This window comes from Chionomys nivalis, chromosome 4, assembly GCF_950005125.1.
Source record: "Chionomys nivalis chromosome 4, mChiNiv1.1, whole genome shotgun sequence".
Taxonomy (NCBI): Eukaryota; Metazoa; Chordata; class Mammalia; order Rodentia; family Cricetidae; genus Chionomys; species Chionomys nivalis.
The window spans coordinates 104,606,051-104,623,552 of NC_080089.1; the positions used below are offsets into that span (position 1 = coordinate 104,606,051).

The 17,502-nt window shown below is 52.0% G+C and overlaps 1 protein-coding gene and 1 pseudogene across 1 annotated transcript; both read left to right on the forward strand.

Annotated features, from left to right (window-relative positions):
• The first annotated feature begins 26 nt into the window (after positions 1 to 26).
• LOC130873995 (U6 spliceosomal RNA) lies at positions 27 to 124 on the forward strand (annotated as a pseudogene).
• Positions 125 to 1,702: 1,578 nt separating this feature from the next.
• On the forward strand, positions 1,703 to 16,782 carry Mst1r (macrophage stimulating 1 receptor). The gene is made up of 20 exons (XM_057767130.1): positions 1,703 to 3,235; positions 7,603 to 7,791; positions 7,874 to 8,002; positions 8,181 to 8,351; positions 8,651 to 8,808; positions 9,139 to 9,304; positions 9,399 to 9,535; positions 10,101 to 10,262; positions 10,349 to 10,442; positions 10,633 to 10,845; positions 10,931 to 11,077; positions 11,159 to 11,324; positions 11,474 to 11,566; positions 11,676 to 11,855; positions 12,198 to 12,278; positions 12,376 to 12,557; positions 12,638 to 12,747; positions 13,399 to 13,564; positions 13,950 to 14,086; positions 16,252 to 16,782. The coding sequence occupies exons 1-20, from the start codon at positions 2,000 to 2,002 to the stop codon at positions 16,508 to 16,510; spliced, it is 4,176 nt and encodes a 1,391-aa protein (XP_057623113.1). The 5' UTR covers positions 1,703 to 1,999; the 3' UTR covers positions 16,511 to 16,782.
• The last annotated feature ends 720 nt before the right edge of the window (positions 16,783 to 17,502 follow it).

Genomic DNA, 17,502 nt, shown 5'->3' on the forward strand with positions numbered 1-17,502 from the left:
CCTGGTGACCCATGATCTGCATCTGACACAGGTTGGGTGTGAAAGGCCTCCTAACCCTACAGAGAAGATTAGCATGCCCCTGAGCCAGAAGGACGAGCCAATCTGTGAAGCGTTCCATATTTTTCGATGACTTTAAATACTGTTTTTGTTTGTTTGTTTGTTTGTTTGTTTGTTTGAGACAGGGTTTCTCTGTGGCTTTGGAGCGTGTCCTGGAACTAGCTCTTGAAGACCAGGCTGGTCTTGAACTCACAGAGATCCGCCTGCCTCTGCCTCCCAAGTGCTGGGATTAAAGGTGTGTGCCACCACCGCCCGGCTGACTTTAAATACTGTTTTTATTTATTTATTTTATTTTTTTTGGTTTTTCGAGACAGGGTTTCTCTGTGGTTTTGGAGCCTATCCTGGAACTAGCTCTTGAAGACAAGGTTGGTCTCGAACTCACAGAGATCCGCCTGCCTCTGCCTCCCGAGTGCTGGGATTAAAGGCGTGCGCCACCACCGCCCGGCTAAATACTGTTTTTAAAAGTATATCTAGAAAGGCATCCTAAGGTAATACCATCCCAACTCTGAAAGGATGAAGGAGAGAAAAAATATTCACTAAGGCCAGTTAGAAAGCAAATGCCGGCAGGGGGGTTGTACTGGGTGGGGAGTGGACACGTAAAGAGCCCCAGGCCACATCACTGTTAAGCTCCTCCCTTCCTAGCCCCCTTATCCTCTGCTACCCTAGGACTCACAACTGCCTATAGCCACCCTGTGAAGTGGACACTAAAGAGCCCCAGGCCACATCCTGCTAAGCTCCTCCCTTCCTAGCCCCCTTATCCTCTGCTACCCTAGGACTCACAACTGCCTATAGCCACCCTGTGAAGAGCCCTCTGGAGCCCAGGCTCACCGGCAGGCTAAGAATGCCTCTCCCTGCCCCATAACCCCGGGTATTGAGAAAGACTGCTTGCCAAGGGATAGCTGCTGAGGTCCAGGTGAGGGAGATGGCAAAGAAGAAAGGGCTTCACTCACTCACGGCTTCTGGAAGAAGGACCAACCAGAACTACACTTCTGTTTCAGAGACGGAGTCCACAAAACAAGGCTCAGAGCAGAGGTGCCCGGCAGTCAGGGACTGGAAGAGAGCCATTTACTACTCTCACCTTCCCTCACCTCTACACTTCCACACACTGAGGCCACAGTGACAGGATCAAAGCTACAGCAGCGCTAGATCTTCGCATAAGTTACCTCTGGCTATTATCCAGACGGGCCAGACGCCATTAACCCTTATGACTCTGGGCAGACAGGAGAGGGCACACCATAAAATTATGGGACCTGCCCACGGAAGGTGCGTCCCGTGGTATTCCTTTCTGAATCCCCTCCCATCACTCTGTCCTGTGTCTTCCTCCGTGGTGAGAACTGGTGCCTGAGGATGCACCTGTGAATGAGGGCCATGCGGAGAGAAGAACCATATTGCCCTGCACCGTTCTCATCTTGACCTGGTGGGTTGTGGGGAAATAGGATGGTTCAGGAATACTCCTTCCCAGCCCACTCCATTCACAGAGAGAGAGAGAGAGAGAGAGAGAGAGAGAGAGAGAGAGAGAGAGAGAGACCACTGAGAAATACACATCCAAGAGAGGATACAGGAGACAGACTTCTCAGGGCTGGAAAGAGCCTTCAACAGGGCTCCGCCCGTAGCCCCGCCCCCAGCGCGGCCGCACCCACGGGGCCCAGCGTCTTTTCTTTCGACTTTGATCTAAGTATCTGTGGAAGCGGCAGCTACAAGAAGCAACTGGAGCCGCAGGTGAGGTGGTCGTGCCATTGCCCTGCCCGTGGGTCCACAGCCAGATCCTCAGACCACAGGGCAGGGGGAAAGGTTGAGTTTGCCAGGAACCAGCGCAGGGGGTCAGCTGCCCAGGAACTTTCAGTACCGCTACTGAATAATGCTGGTCTCAGGTCGGACCTGAGTCTGGTCCGGTCAAGTCCTGGGACTTCTGAAGTTCACGAGAGGTTCCAGCCTAGTCTCAATGGGGCTGCTTCTGCCGCTACTAAAATCCTCTCTACTGCTAATGCTTCTTTTGTGGTTGCCGGCGGCGTCCACCAACCTGGACTGGCAGTGCCCACGAATACCCTTCTCAGCCTCCCGGGATTTTGATGTTAAGTATGTGGTCCCCAGCTTCCACGCCGGTGGCCAAGTACAGGCCATGGCAGCCTACGAGGACAGTGAAGATGGGGGTGCGCTGTTTGTGGCCACACGCAATCGCCTGCACATGCTTGGGCCTGACCTGCAGTATATAGAGAGCCTGACCACCGGCCCTATTGGAGATCCTGGCTGCCAGACATGTGCGAGCTGTGGTCCAGGCCCTCACGGACCACCAAACGACACAGACACACTGGTGCTGGTGATAGACCCGGGTTTGCCAGCCCTGGTCAGCTGTGGCTCAACCCTCCAGGGCCGGTGCTTCCTCCACGAGCTTGAGCCTCGGGAGAAATCCCTGCACTTAGCAGCACCAGCCTGCCTCTTCTCAGCAAACAATAACCGGCCTGAGTCCTGCCCGGACTGTGTGGCTAGCCCCCGGGGCACTCGTGTGACTGTGGTTGGGCAGGGCCATGCTTCCTACTTCTATGTGGCATCTTCACTGGACCCAGAGTTGGCTGCCAGCTTTAGCCCGCACTCAGTGTCCATCCGTCGCCTCAAGGCAGATGCTTCTGGATTTCAACCGGGATTTCCTTCGCTATCTGTGCTGCCCAAATATATGGCCTCCTACCTCATTGAATATGTATACAGCTTCCGCTCAGGAGACTTTGTCTACTTTCTGACCGTGCAACCTTCCGGTGTCACAAGCCCTCCCAGTGCCCTGCAGACTCGTCTTGCCCGACTTAATGCTGTAGAGCCAGAGATGGGTGACTACCGGGAGCTGGTCTTGGATTGTCAATTTGCACCTAAACGCCGGCGGCGGGGAGCTCCAAAGAGCACACAGTCCTACCCAGTGCTTCGGGCAGCCCACACTGCTCCCGTGGATGCCATTCTAGCTGTGGACCTGAGCACCTCAGAGGGCCAGGAAGTGCTATTTGGGGTCTTTGCGGCTGTCAGGGATGGTAGCTCTGGCACGGGTCCCAGTTCTGTTGTATGTGCCTTCCCCATTCACCAGCTGGACGCCCTGATTGAACAGGGCGTAGAACGCTGTTGTGACTCTTCACTTTCTCCTCGCCCCTCGAGAGGCCTCGAATTCTTCCAGCCACCCAGTCTTTGTCCTAATCCGGTGAGCAAAAAGAGCGGGCCCCTGACCTGTGAGTACTCGGTGGGGCTGAAGACAGGCCATTTCCTTGCTGTCACTGAAAGAGAGAAGGCAGGCAGAGTGAAGCATTCGCTCCTTCTCAGTTCCTAAGTACTGGAGGTAGTGGGAGAAAGCAGACAAACAGAGGCCATACTGGAAGCGCATCCCAGCATGAGGCTCTGTCACCCTTCCTGCTATCTGAATTTTTAAGGTACTTTCCCTGGTTATGTGAGGATGGGCTTACGTCATAGTGCCTCTGCCAGCACAACTTCCAGGTCAAATGATAGGCATTCCCTCCAACCTGCCCACCACCCACACCCTCAGGCACCCAGAGAAAAGTATACACAAAGGCAAAAACTCCATGGGCAGCTGCTCATAGTCAAAGATTCGCCGCTGCTTGCCAATATAGTTTCACTTTCCTATGAAGGCACTGTGTTGCTCTGCCTTCCAAAGATTGCAGGGCAGGGTTGCCAGAGAACCCCAACAGGTTCCAAGGAACCTTGGCAGTCTGGGAGCTTCTTAGGGAACCTGCATGTTTTATGATTTACTAACCCATTCTCCACAGGATCATTACAGGAAAATTTGGGACATAGTGGAAAGGCAGTTGCAGCTCAGCTCTAGAAGGTTCCTGGAAACCTCACCCCAGTCTTGTGTAACTCTAAGCAATTGAGGATGAGTAAAGGCGTAGGAAGGGCTGGTTGGAACGGGTCCAGCCTGGACTTTCTGTCTCTGTAGCCAAGGCCCTGCCCCAGGCAAGAGGATCTCTCAGTCCACCTATCACATCAGGGAGGAAGAAGAGAGGAAACAAACAGGAAGCAGGATGCTTTTAAAATGCTACCTCGAGGACCTAGGGCCTTAACTTGGGGCCTAGTCAGGATTTGAGGGCCAAAAGTAAAATCAAATAAAAACAAAAATGCTTGCTTGAGGACAAAATGAAAACTAACTCCTCGAAACCATTCAAATAGTCTCACCAAAGACTATTGAGAGATTAGGACAAGATAAAGGGTTGAAGGGAGCACTGGGTGCCACAGTCACACTCATCTCTGGTCACACAGTGTCCTGACTTTGCTGTGACATTTTTTGTTTGTTTTTACCCCCTCCTCTTTAGACACACTAGGAACTGCTAGTCAAATGCTCTACCACTGAGCTGGGTCTCCAGCGCCCTCCTCTCCTTTCATACTTTTAATTTTGAAACAAAGTCTCACGAAAGTTGCTCAGGCTGGCCTTGAACTCACTCTCTAAACACAATCAATTCTTGAACTTGTAATCCTCCTGCTTCAGCCACTGGAGTAGCAAGGGTTATGGGCCTATGCCACACCAGGCCTGTCAGTGACTATGACACTCTTGTCTGATTGATTTCCAGCTTCTGTTAATGCCCTGGAGGTATAGAATTTACACCCAGTGTTGGAGGGGGAATTCATTTTTCTTTTAGAACTTGAAGCACCAAATCCAGGGCCTCAAGTGTGCTAATCCTCTACCACGGGTTGTATCTTCAGTCTTTTGTTTGTTTTTGGTTTTTTGAGAGAGAATTTAGTGTATAGCCAAAACTGACCTTGAATCAACCGTGCAGCTCAAGTTGACCTTGAATTCAAGATTTTCCTGCCTTCACCTCTCAAATGCTGGTATTACAAGTGTACACCAGGCCTGGTGCAAATTTCTTTTCTTTTTTTCTTTTCTTTTTTTTTTTTTTTTTTTTTTTTTTGGTTTTTCGAGACAGGGTTTCTCTGTGGTTTTGGAGCCTATCCTGGAACTAGCTCTTGTAGACCAGGCTGGTCTCGAACTCACAGAGATCTGCCTGCCTCTGCCTCCCGAGTGCTGGGATTAAAGGCGTGCGCCACCACCGCCCGGCTTCTTTTCTTTTTTTCTTCTCCAGTACTAGAGATTGAACATCTCTAGGGCCTTGGACTTCTTAGGCAAGTGTTCTGCGGCTGAGCAACATTCCTAGCCTTCGAGTGGGGGGGTCTTTAGCTCTTCTTCCTCAGATGAGTATATTTAGGTTAAGAAACCCTGGGAGTAAGAACCTTTTGTCCAAATCTAGATGGGAAATCAAAACCTCTCCCAATTTAGCTAGAGGTGCCAGGCACCAGGAGAACTAATCTTGGGCCCTACCTACAGCTCCATGTCTGGAGGTCTGCCAGATCTCTGCAGATATGTAAATCAATGTTTGATGACTTAAGTACATCACCACTGGAGTAGCAGCCACTGTCTACACTGTGCACTGGTTGACCTAAAGACTTGTGCCTACGTGGATTCAGGTAGGGCGTGGAACAGCTATGGGGAATGGGACACTTAAGGCAAGTTTTCAGGGCTAGAGACCTTCGTCAATCCTAGGACCCAAATCTAAGACCCCTGCGGCCTAGAAGTGAGCAAACAGGACTGTGTTCTTACCTGAGTTAGGGCCTCTTAGTGCCTGAGCCCTGCCTGTCCCTGAGTCATAATGAAAACACCTGGCAAGTTTCTGGTTAGGGTCACGCCCCTCCTCTTCCTTCTCAAGTGCTGACAAAGTCTCAGTCCCCACCCAAACAGGATAGAGACCCAGATTGGGTGGGGTGTCTAGACTCAACACTGTTTGCTCTTGTCCCTCCCCCTGCCCCCTCCCCGGTCCTGCTTATCACTGAGGTCCAGGGATAGGTTAACTCTGTGTGAACTGAGGAGGTTCTGAACACCTAGGGCTCTCTTCTGGCCCTTCCTGTTCCTCTGCTCCAACCCCAAGTCTTTTTTTTTGGTTTTTTTTTTGGTTTTTTTGAGACAGGGTTTCTCTGTGGCTTTGGAGCCTGTCCTGGAACTAGCTCTGTAGACCAGGCTGGTCTCGAACTCACAGAGATCCGCCTGCCTCTGCCTCCCGAGTGCTGGGATTAAAGGCACCACCGCCCGGCTTCCAACCCCAAGTCTTAAATGCATTCATTGGCTTCCTACTTTTCACTTTTCGAGGACCATTCATTCACAACCGTGTCCTAAGAATTTACACCTCCTGGCTAAGAGCAAGGGAGAGGTTTATGTCTTCCAACTTCTCTCTCTTGTTTTTCTTTTTTCATGACAGGGTTTCTCTGTGTGACAGTCCTGGCTGTCCTGGAACTCACTTTGAGAGTAGCAAACCTAGCTGGTTCAACTCACAATCTCCCAACTTCTTAGGCTTAATCTGACATTCATGTCATAGGGCCTTGTTTTTTTTTTTTATTTTTATACCTGAGGGAGGTTTAGGTAACTGAAAGATCTATAGAATCTCAGGGAAAGGAGCCATATAGCCAGTCTTGGGAAGCCACTTAACCTCAGAATTCAGTCTCATGAAGCCCAGAAGGGACATTTGCTAAGAAGCGCTCACACAGGCAGAGAAGGGCCAGCAGGGGGCGTGAGAGTCCTCTGGTTAAGGGTGAGGGCTTCTGACTTAGATCCTGAGGGGCTGTAAGACCTTGGATAAATGAATGGATGGGAGGACCGGCAGGGGCTACAGACTCCATAATTCATCATCAGACTGGACATAGCAGAGTAAGGCAGGGAGTAGGTGAAGGGAACTTCCACACAGTGGGGGCTGCCTCCCAGACCCTGGATCCGGCACAAACCGCACCTAAACAACTGTTTTCACAGAGAGATCCTTTAGTAAGCAGGGAAGAAAAGTTAAAGTGCCTGCTTTCTGACTCTGGCAGAAAAACAACAGCAAATGACCTTGCAGGGGTGATTTTTTAAGAAGAGAAAAGGGGGAAGTCTGTGTTAGAATGGATTTGGTAGTAGAGGGGGTGGGGGGATGAGGGACAAGGGGAAGGGGGCAGAGGTATTCGACCCAGAGGAACAAAGGACTGTCTGTCACTGGATAGAGGAGACAGACATAGGCAAATGGCGGTTTATAAAGGGAAAGGGGAAGACCCTGTGTTAGATGAGGTGCTTAATTTTAATTGGGCATGTTAATTAGGTGAACCAAATGGGGCTTCTGGTTGCTGAACTTCAATAGTTTGATAGCTGAACCTTGATAGTCAACGTCAAAAGGAGGAAGTGGCTGGCCAAATAAGGAAGTAGACCTTGGTGACTAGCTTCAGGAATGTAATCTACTGGTTTTTAACAAGGCAGAGGAAATGGGAGAAAAGGGAAAGGCCGGCCAGAGCTGTCCTCACTCCTCTCAAGCTGGTCAGAGTCCCTTCAGCGGGGGATCTGGCTTTCTAGACTGGGCCTCCCTTCTTCCCTGCCCTTGCTATCCCAAGCGCCTATGAGCATGGTGGTAGTAGGTAAGGGGTAGGCTCTGGGCCTCCTCTAGTCAGGTGAGGTGAGGGATAGCAGTTTAGAGCTAATCACTGACAAAAGCCCCAAAGAGTCAGTGCACAGTCCTGAGCCCTGACTCTCTCTTGCCTGGATCTCCTCAGCCTGGTGTAGAGGCCTCCAGCCCCAGCTTCCGCTGCCGCTACTTCCCTCTGCTGGTCAGCGAAGGCTTCTCACGCGTGGACCTATTCAATGGAATGTTAGGGTCAGTGAAGGTCACCGCGCTGCATGTGACACGCCTTGGCAATGTTACAGTGGCTCACATGGGCACTGCAGATGGGCGTATCCTACAGGTAGGTCCTCCATGCCACCATTGTCTGTCCCTGCATCCCTGTCCCTGCCTTTGCTAGCCTTCTCATAGCAGACCTATGACAGGTGGAGATAGCCAGATCGTTCAGCTACTTGCTGTACGTGTCCAACTTCTCCCTGGGCAGCAGCGGGCAGCCTATTCAGCGGGACGTCAGTCGCCTTGGGAATGACCTACTCTTTGCCTCTGGGGACCAGGTGAGGTGTGCGGGGTTGGGACTTGGGGTTCAGGTGGTGGTATCATAGCCTCTCTGTCAAACTCAGACAGGCATTGATATGCAGACCTTACCTCTCTAATCTAGAAGGGACCAGCAGGGTTGATGGTGCCCAGTTCCCACCCTTAGCAATTGCTGAGCCACCTGTTTGTCACCCCAAGGTCTTCAAGGTACCTATCCAGGGCCCTGGCTGCCGTCATTTCCTCACCTGTTGGCGTTGCCTGAAAGCACAGCGTTTCATGGGATGTGGCTGGTGTGGGGACAGGTGTGGCCGGCAGAAGGAGTGTCCGGCCTCCTGGCAACAGGATCGCTGTCCACCTGAGATCACTGAGGTACAGCATACCCCAGGGCTCAGGTAACAGAGCGACAAGCAGGGCGGTGTGGAGGTGTCAAAAAGTCCTGATCACGATCTTCCGCGCTCTGAAATGCCCACAGGAGGGCATTCTTGTCAGAGGGGATGGCACAGAGGGAGACTTGGGAGGCAGGAAGAAGTCTGAATGAGGACTCACATGTGACCAGGAATGACTGGAGCCAGAGTGTGAGATAGGCAAGGGGTATGGCCAGAACTCTGGGGGAAGCGCTGAGAGAATCCCACACCGCACAAAACCTTGGGTCGTTCTCTCCACTTCAGTTCTATCCTCACAGTGGACCGCTAAGGGGCAGTACAAGGCTCACCTTATGTGGCTCCAACTTCTACCTGCGTCCTAATGAGGTACCCGAAGGAACACACCAGATCACCGTGGGCCAAAGTCCCTGCCGGCTGCTGCCGAAACACTCTCCAAGCTATAGGTATAACCTGGTCCCCGCCTTCCCTATCCCTGATGAGAGTGACCAAACAGCCCCTCATCTGTGAGACCCTGTTCTGTGAAGGGTAGGGACAAGCTAGATTGACTTCTTGTGTCTAAGATATTTGTCCCTTTTTGAACCTGCATGTGCCCTACTTGTCTGTTTAGTTATGGACTAGACAAGGTTAGTCCCTGTCCCCCACAATTCTGTCTGCTGTCAGAGAAAGCCATAGGTGTAGCTGCCATGCTTCGGCAGATAAGCCCCATGATTGTGGCAGGCATGAAGCCAGCCCTCTGGGGTTCCTGACCTCATGGTATCCTTCTGATGTCCCAGGCCAGAGTACCCCAAGGCATTTGTGGAAGAACTTGAGTGTGAGCTGGAGCCTCTGGTCACCCAGGCATCAGGGACTACAAATGTCAGCCTTCTCATCACTAACACACCAGCAGGCAAGCACTTCCGGGTGGACGGCAGCTCTGTTCGGGAAGGCTTCTCTTTCATGGTGAGTCTACACTGCTCTGTCTTTGCCCTGGGTCAGTGGGAGGCACAAGAGAGATGGACTTGGAATGAAATGTTCCATTTCCATATCCTCTTAGGAACCACTGCTGACATCAATAAAACCTGACTTTGGCCCACGGGCTGGGGGTACTTATCTCACGCTCGAAGGCCAGAACCTGTCTATAGGCACCAGCCGAGCTGTACTGGTCAATGGAACTCAGTGCCAGCTGGAACAGTAAGTGTTATCAGGTAAAATCACAGGAGGCCACAGATCCCTGCTCCAACTTGTATCTGCATCCTGAGTTGGCCTGATATCTGAAGGAACCTATCAGGTTCCTCCTGGCTGCTGCCTAAGGTCACCTCAAGTCTCAGGTACAATGCAGTCCCTCCTCCCCTATCTCTGATGGGAACAACCAAGCAGTCCCTTCCTTGTGAGACCCTTTCTTCTGTTCCCACGCAGGGAGCTGCACCAGGTGGGTACCTAGATACGGCCAGTGTGGAGAAGAGGGCTCAGTCACATGGTCAATGTAGGGATCAGTTTCAAGAAGGATCTGCTGTCCCCTCCAATCCAGAGATAAGAGAGCCCACCACAGAGGCCACTGTCTCCAGCCAAGGGTACAGGAACTTGTTCTGTCCCTGCCTTCTTGGAGGTCTTACTGGGAGCATCCTCTCTCCAGACCATAGAGTGTAGGTGGGTGGGGAAGACAACCAACAGAGGAAGTAGGAGGGGTTACTAATCCCTGAAGGGGGTAATCTCATCATAAGAAGGTGCCCTTGTGCCCAATCCCTCCGTCCTGCAGGGTCAGTGAGGAACGGATCTTATGTGTCACACCTCCTGGAGCTGGCACAGCCAGGGTCCCCGTTCATCTGCAGATCGGAGGTGCTGAGGTGCCTGGCTCCTGGACATTTCACTACAAGGAGGACCCCATTGTGTTGGACATCAGCCCCACCTGTGGCTACAGGTAAGTGCCACCTCCTTGGCTACTTTGGCCTCCAAGAAATGAGTCAGTTCCCTGAGTCCTCTAATCCCAACACCCTCCCTTTGCAGTGGCTCTCATGTCATGATCCATGGCCAGCATTTGACTTCTGTATGGCGCCTAGAGCTATTATTTCACGATGGACAAAGTACAGTGCAGAACAGCGTGAGTAGAGCAGGTGGTGGCGGGGGTGGGGGGTGGGGGGATGGGGAAGGGGTAGGTGGGGGTGTAGGTGGGCGGGGGTGGAGGCTGGACCAGTCCCCTGATGTCCAGTGTCACCTCACACTGGGCTAAGGAGACTGGAGCAGTTAGGCATGGGCCATTTGCCTAACTACTTTTATGTGGGTCTCAGCAGTGCGCAGGGCAGTTTCTGGAACAGCAGCGTCAGTGTCGTCTGCCCAAATATGTGGTCCGAAACCATCAGGGGTGGGCAACGGGGAATCTGAGCGCCTGGGGGGATGGAGGAGCTGGCTTCACACTGCCTGGTTTTCGCTTCCTGCCCCCACCCAGTCCACCCAGAGCTGGCCTAGCCCCACTGAAGCCTGAAGAGCATTCAGTTAAGTTCGAGGTGGGTATAAGGGGTAGGGTAGGGACAGTGGTGGTTAAGAGACAAGAGTCCAGCCTCTGGCTGATTCTCATGACTGTCTCTGCAGTACATTGGGCTTGGCGCTGTGGCAGACTGTGTGAGTGTGAGCATGACCGTGGGTGGTGAGATCTGCCAACACGAGTTCCGGGGGAATATGGTGGTCTGCCCCCTGCCTCCTTCCCTGCAACTTGGCAAGGATGGTGTCCCATTGCAGGTAGGTGACACAGCTGGTCTTTTCAGGAAACCACAAGCTGAAGGGTCTGCAGTCTGGGCTTAAAGTGCCATCTGCTTTCAGGTCTGCGTAGATGGCGAGTGTCACAAGCTGGGCCAAGTGGTTCGGTCAGGCCCAGGCAGGGCCTCACAGAGTACACTCATAATTGCTCTGCTGGCTTTGATCATGCTCGTGGCTGCACTGGCTGTTGCCCTGGTCTTCAACTCCCGGAGACGGAAAAAGCAGCTAGGTGAGCTCCCTACACCCATCTAGACTCAGCCTGTACCTCCAAACTAGTGTCTGCGATCCCCAGAACTTGGGGGTATCCCACATTTCCTCAGTGGGACTTAGTCTCCAGGAGCTTGGAAAGGCTCACCACCAGGGGCTGTCTTTCCACAGTCCTTGCTTCCAACTTGGATGACCTGTCATCTCTGGATCGGTCTCCCAGAGCCATGTCCCTATCTACATTCTACTCTGGCTCTGACTACAGAGGTAAGTAGCCTTGGTGAGATGGTGGGAGGTGCTAGAAGCCAGGGCTTGACCCTCCCCAGTAGCTCTCGCTCCCTCTCCCCAGCAACACCCTCTGACATTGATGATATAGATTCCAGACCTCGGAGCTGGGAGGAATCTTCGGATAACAGGGATGGGACAAATATCCCACTACTGCGAACAGATTCGATCCGGCTCAAGGATCTGGACAGGACGCTCCTGGCCGAGGTCAAGGATGTACTGATTCCCCATGAACATGTGGTCATCCACAGTGACCAAGTCATTGGCAAAGGTGTGGGGGATGGATTGGGAGGTGGGGCAGGGCAGAGGAGGAGTCTTGAGATTGACCTGTGCTCAAGGGACAGTTCAAGTAGACTTCACTAACTTGTATGACGTTGAGGCTACTACTTAACTTCTAAGCCTCCATGTGGTCATCTTTGAAGAATTTAATCTTCAGTGGCTTCTGGTATGGATGAGTGGGCATGGGGGACAGTAAATGGTTCCACCATTGCATTTCTGCTGCTTGTTTTTAACGTCACCCTGGTCAGTTTGGGACTCCAAGGTTGCTAGTTGTAAGGGGACATGCAGTGAGTCCGGGCACTGAGGTTCCTCTTTACCATCTCGCTCTTTCCAGGCCACTTTGGTGTTGTCTACCATGGAGAGTATACAGATGAGGCACAGAACCAAATCCACTGTGCCGTTAAGTCACTGAGTCGTAAGTGAGGCCTAGGCTGGGTGGGCAGAAGGGTGGTCTCAGGCTGAACCCCCACTGTCTCCATCTTGCCCTTGGCCTGACCTGGGCTACTCTACAGGCATCACAGAGGTGCAGGAGGTAGAAGCTTTCCTGCGGGAGGGGCTGCTCATGCGCGGCCTCCACCACTTGAACGTTCTGGCTCTCATTGGTATTGTGCTACCCCCAGAGGGGCTCCCCCGAGTGCTGCTGCCCTATATGCGCCACGGAGACCTGCTTCGTTTCATCCGCTCCCCTCAGAGGGTCAGTGGCCTTCCATCCGGGGTGGGAGGTGTCAGCCGCACCCGCCTCTGCCTGTACTCACCAGTCTCCCTGTGCCACAGAACCCCACGGTGAAGGACCTCATCAGCTTTGGCCTGCAGGTAGCTTGCGGCATGGAGTACCTGGCAGAGCAGAAGTTTGTGCACAGGGACCTGGCTGCTAGGAACTGCATGTGAGTGGCTCAAGTAGCTGGGGTGAAGCAAAAGGACAGTTATGAAGCTATGCAGCTGCTCAAGGCCACCTTAGAAGAGGACCCAGTCTATCCTTTGCTCTGCACTCTGCAGGGCTAGGCATTCTTCTGTCTACCTGGTATAGAGTTAGACAGTGTGATTTTTTTTTTTTTTTTTTTTTTTTTTTTTTTGGTTTTTCAAGACAGGGTTTTCTGTAGCTTTGGAGCCTGTCCTGGAACTAGGTCTCGTAGACCAGGCTGGCCTCGAACTCACAGAGATCCGCCTGCCTCTGTCTCCCGAGTGCTGGGATTAAAGGTGTGTGCCACCACACAGTGTGATTTTTTTTTTAAGATTTATTTATTATGTATACAGTGTTGTGTCTGTCTGTATGCTTGCATGGCAGAAAGAGGGCACCAGATCTCATTATAGATGGCTGTGAGCCACCATGTAGTTGCTGGGAATTGAACTCAGGACCTCTGGAAGAGCAGTCAGTGCTCTTAACCTCTGAGCCATCGCGTCAGCCCCAGTCCTTCGAAGGGCTAGGAAGCGGTGGGTCCAGACCTGGCAGGAGCCAGCCAGTGGTAGGCAAGTGTCTGCCACTGAGCTACAGCCCCAGCTGAGCATCAGTTCTCTGTGTGATGCCCTCTTCTCAGGCTGGACGAGTCATTCACAGTCAAGGTGGCTGACTTTGGTCTGGCCCGTGACATCCTACACAAGGAATACTACAGTGTCCGACAGCACCACCATGCTCGCCTGCCTGTCAAGTGGATGGCCCTGGAGAGCCTTCAGACCTACAGATTCACCACCAAGTCTGATGTGGTAAGATACCATCCGCTCTAGGTCCACTTGACCTCCATGCCTTAGAGTATTTTGCCCTGCTTCTGCGTAATCTGAGTCCAGACACTCCCCAGGTAAGACAAACCCCGTAGCTCCTTTGTCTTGGACAGATGTGAACTAGAATCTGGTGTCTGCCAGGGCAGAAGTCTGTGCTTTCATCTGTTCTTTATGAACAGGCCAGGGCTCAAGTCACATTGTGGAAGACGGAGGGACGATATTTGTACAGTATTAAGGAATGAGCTCTGTGCAGAGGTGGGGTCCTTCATTTCCAGTAAAGAATCCTGAGATGTAGAGGACCTGGGGGGCCCACCTGCCCACCAAAATTTGGGGTGATAGTTGAGTGAATCTCCTCACCTTTCTCCAACAGTGGTCATTTGGTGTGTTGCTGTGGGAACTGCTCACACGGGGTGCTCCACCATATCCCCATATCGACCCTTTCGACCTCACTTACTTCCTGGCTCAGGGCCGTCGCCTGCCCCAGCCTGAGTATTGTCCCAATTCGCTGTGAGTATGTAAAAGGCGATAGAGGGGCAGGGCTGGGCTCCAGAGATGCGGGAGGGGGCAAGAGACCAAGCCCTGCCTGGCTTTTTGTCTGACCCTTTGGTTGACCAGGAAAGGGAGCCTCTCTGGGACTTAGTTTACTTATCTGTGTACTGGTCCCACCCCCATGCAAGGAAGGACTCTGAGAGGCCCTCACAGTTGCCATGGTAACAGCATTCCAACTCAGAGTCTGGGTTGAGGCCAGTGGTTTGGTTTCCCGGATCTCTTTCCAAACCCCACTGCAGCAAAGGGAGAGAGAGGGGGGCTGTTTTCCATCTCCTCCACTCATTCAGTCTCAAAGCGAAGTTTAGTTAAGCTCCCACACCAGTTCCTCCGCATCTCTCCAGCAGGGCTTTTGCACTGCATGTAGTTCAGATTTTTTTTCATTCCCAAGGGATGGCGGTAGCTGTGTCATCAGTGCCCGTGGGGTAGGTTTGGCTCCCTAATCAGCAGGCATACCTCAGCTGTGCTCAGGTCTGCACGCTTAGAACAGGCAAAACCAGGTCACAGGTAGAGCCGTTGATGACTCCTGTCCCAGGCTGTGTTCCAGAAAGGCTCTGGGTAGTTCTCAGGGCTCGCCCATCTTGGTCTTGACTTTTCGGCTATCTGGTTTTTTTATGCACACGGTTTACGGTAAGAGAAATTAACCTTACTGCCTGCCTGGATCTAAGACAGGCTCCCTGAACAGATGAAGGTGGTAGGTTTGGGAGAGACAGCGGAAACAGGGCTTGTCAGAGGGAGGAGGTGGCTGGGATGCAATCATGAGAGGGACGGAGCGCATGATGCAGCCCTGTCGGAGCCGGCTGGCCCTTCAGAGTTTTCTGAAATTGAGACCAATGGGCCAGGTCTCTGTCCCAGGCATTAGTCAGTCACTATCACAGGTGAGCAGATGTGAGATTGAAAAATGTGTTTCCCTTCTGCCTAGAGAAAGCTCAAGTTAAGAGCCGTCAACAGGTAACACTCTAAGTCACTGAAAAGGGAGATCTAAGTGGCACACTGCAGAGGGCACTAACGGGGGAGTCCCTTTTCCTTGTTGGGCTCTGTTTTGCTCATCTGTAAAGTGGCTATCATAACGACATTCCCCTTGGGGAGTCCAAAACACTGAGACTATGATTTAAGGCAGGATGCCATCTCTACAGTGATAAGGCAGGCTCTAGGATCCAGCAGGCCAATCTACAGACCCTCAGCCTCAGGACCCCCGTGTCACTGGAGCAGTTCCCATTTCGCTTTCCTGTTTTTTTTTTTTTTGCTGCAGTTTTTTTTGAGGCTGGGTCTCTGTAGCTCTGTAGCCTTAAATGCAGGTTAATTCCGCTTCAACCTTCCAAATTCTGGGCTTAAAGGCATCTTTTACTGTGCCGGGTATGTATTTATTTGTTGGTTTGTTTTTGAGACAGGCTATCACTCTGTATCTTGGGCTATCCTAGAACTCACTATGTAGCCCAGGCTGGCCTCATACCCCTTGTGTAGCTAAAGCTGTTCTTTTTTTTCTTTTTTTTTTTTTTTTTTTTTGGTTTTTCGAGACAGGGTTTCTCTGTGGTTTTGGAACCTATCCTGGAACTAGCTCTTGTAGACCAGGCTGGTCTCAAACTCACAGAGATCTGCCTGCCGCTGCCTCCCAAGTGCTGGGATTAAAGGCGTGAGCCACCGGCTAAAGCTGTTCTTGAATGCCTGATCTTTCTCCCTCCACCACCCAGCATTGCTGGAATTACAGGTGTGTGCCACCAAGCCCAACTCTCTCTGCAGGGTTTAATCCTCACTTTATATCTGATCTGGAAAGGTGTGATGATCCTATTTCATGAGCCTCTTAGCCATGTACTGAGGATTTCACAAGTGTCTTTTTACCCTGTGCCCCTAATGGTGTGGTCAGAAGAGGCCATCCAGGCACAGGAAAGTTAGAGAACACTCAAGATCACACAGATAAGGCCCAGGGGCATAGTCGCCGGCAACCCTTTTCTGCTGAGGTATCTGGACTTCTGCCAGGCATCTCAGCGATGAGAAGAGCCAGCACTGTTTGGATGGGGCTCTAGGCCCTGTCACGGATCTTCATCTCTGTTTTGTTCAGTGGGAATCGGGCTGCCCAGAACCCCCCCGTAGGAGGACACCTATACCTGACACCCCTCTTTTTACAGGTACCAGGTGATGTTGCGATGCTGGGAGGCTGACCCAGCAGCACGGCCCACCTTCAGAGCCCTCGTGATGGAGGTGGAGCAGGTAGTGAGCTCTCTGCTTGGGGACCACTACGTACAGCTGTCCCCAGCTTACGTGAACTTAGGTCACAGCGTCTTGGATGACGTGAGTGTGCTTCCAGAGCAGCCACAGTCCTCAGCACAGCAGCACAGAGGCACATCAAGGCCCCGGCCTCTCTCAGAGCCGCCTCTGCCCACTTGACCTAAGCCCTCAGAAGGTCATGGACTGAATCTGCTAAGTGGCCTTGAGCTAACCCCAACCTGCCTCTGGGCTATGACAAACTAAAGGGCATTGAACCTTCAGCCTTTCGCTTTCTGAAGCTACTGGAGGTAGGAAACAGCCCGTCTAAGCCCCTCACTCCAGCACGAGCCGGTGAGGGCAATCCTTTGGTAGCATGTATTTATGGAATGCTTGTTTTATACCCTGTCTGCTGAGCAGAGAGGACTCATCAGTGGTCATACAGATACCACACTGTAAACCACTAAAACAAATAAATGATTATTCAAGCATAAATTATGGTATATGCTGTGAAAGAAAGGAGGCACATGGAGGAGATGGATCGTTGCTTTAGAGAAGTGAGGGAAGGCTCCCAGGAGCTGTTATCTTTGCCAAAGCTCTTTCAGGAGGGATAGGAGATTTTGGGCAGGGCTGGAGAGAAGGCTGAGTGGTTAAGAGCACTGGCTGCTCAGCCAGAGGTCCTGAGTCCCAGCAACCACATGGTGTTTCAAAACCACCTGTAATGAGATCTGGTGCCCTCTTCTTGCCTGCAAGGCACACATGCAGGCAGAACACTATATATGTAATAAATAAATCAGAGAGAGAGAGAGAGAGAAAGAGATTTTGTGCAAAGGCCCCTGTGACTGTAAAGGGGCTGGATCTGCCAGAAGGCTCCCGAGCATAGGGAGGGTGAACATGCCCAGATCAAATTATATGGCCCCGTGGACTGCTGGATGAACCAAGGGGGTAGGTTGAGTGTCTAATCATGTAACAGCCAAGATGGTTTCTTCCAGAGCTCAAACTAGCTACTGAGCTGCCCCTCCCTCCGCAGTTCTCCTAGGCTCCCTATGTAGTCCACATACATATACATACATGTACATTCACTGTCATGGTATGCAGACTTGCCTGCCTCCCATCTTTGCCAGCATTGCATTTGCAACCTTGAGAAGGAGGCTCTCTCAGAGAGGCATCAGCTC

What these genes read in the sequence shown, in the direction of transcription:
- Mst1r (XM_057767130.1), top strand. Translation starts at nt 2,000, where the DNA reads ATGGGGCTGCTTCTGCCGCTACTAAAATCCTCTCTACTGCTAATGCTT. An exon ending in AGGATGGTGTCCCATTGCAG is followed by an intron (nt 11,078 to 11,158) that starts GTAGGTGACACA and finishes ATCTGCTTTCAG; the next exon opens with GTCTGCGTAGATGGCGAGTG. An exon ending in GAGTATTGTCCCAATTCGCT is followed by an intron (nt 14,087 to 16,251) that starts GTGAGTATGTAA and finishes CTCTTTTTACAG; the next exon opens with GTACCAGGTGATGTTGCGAT.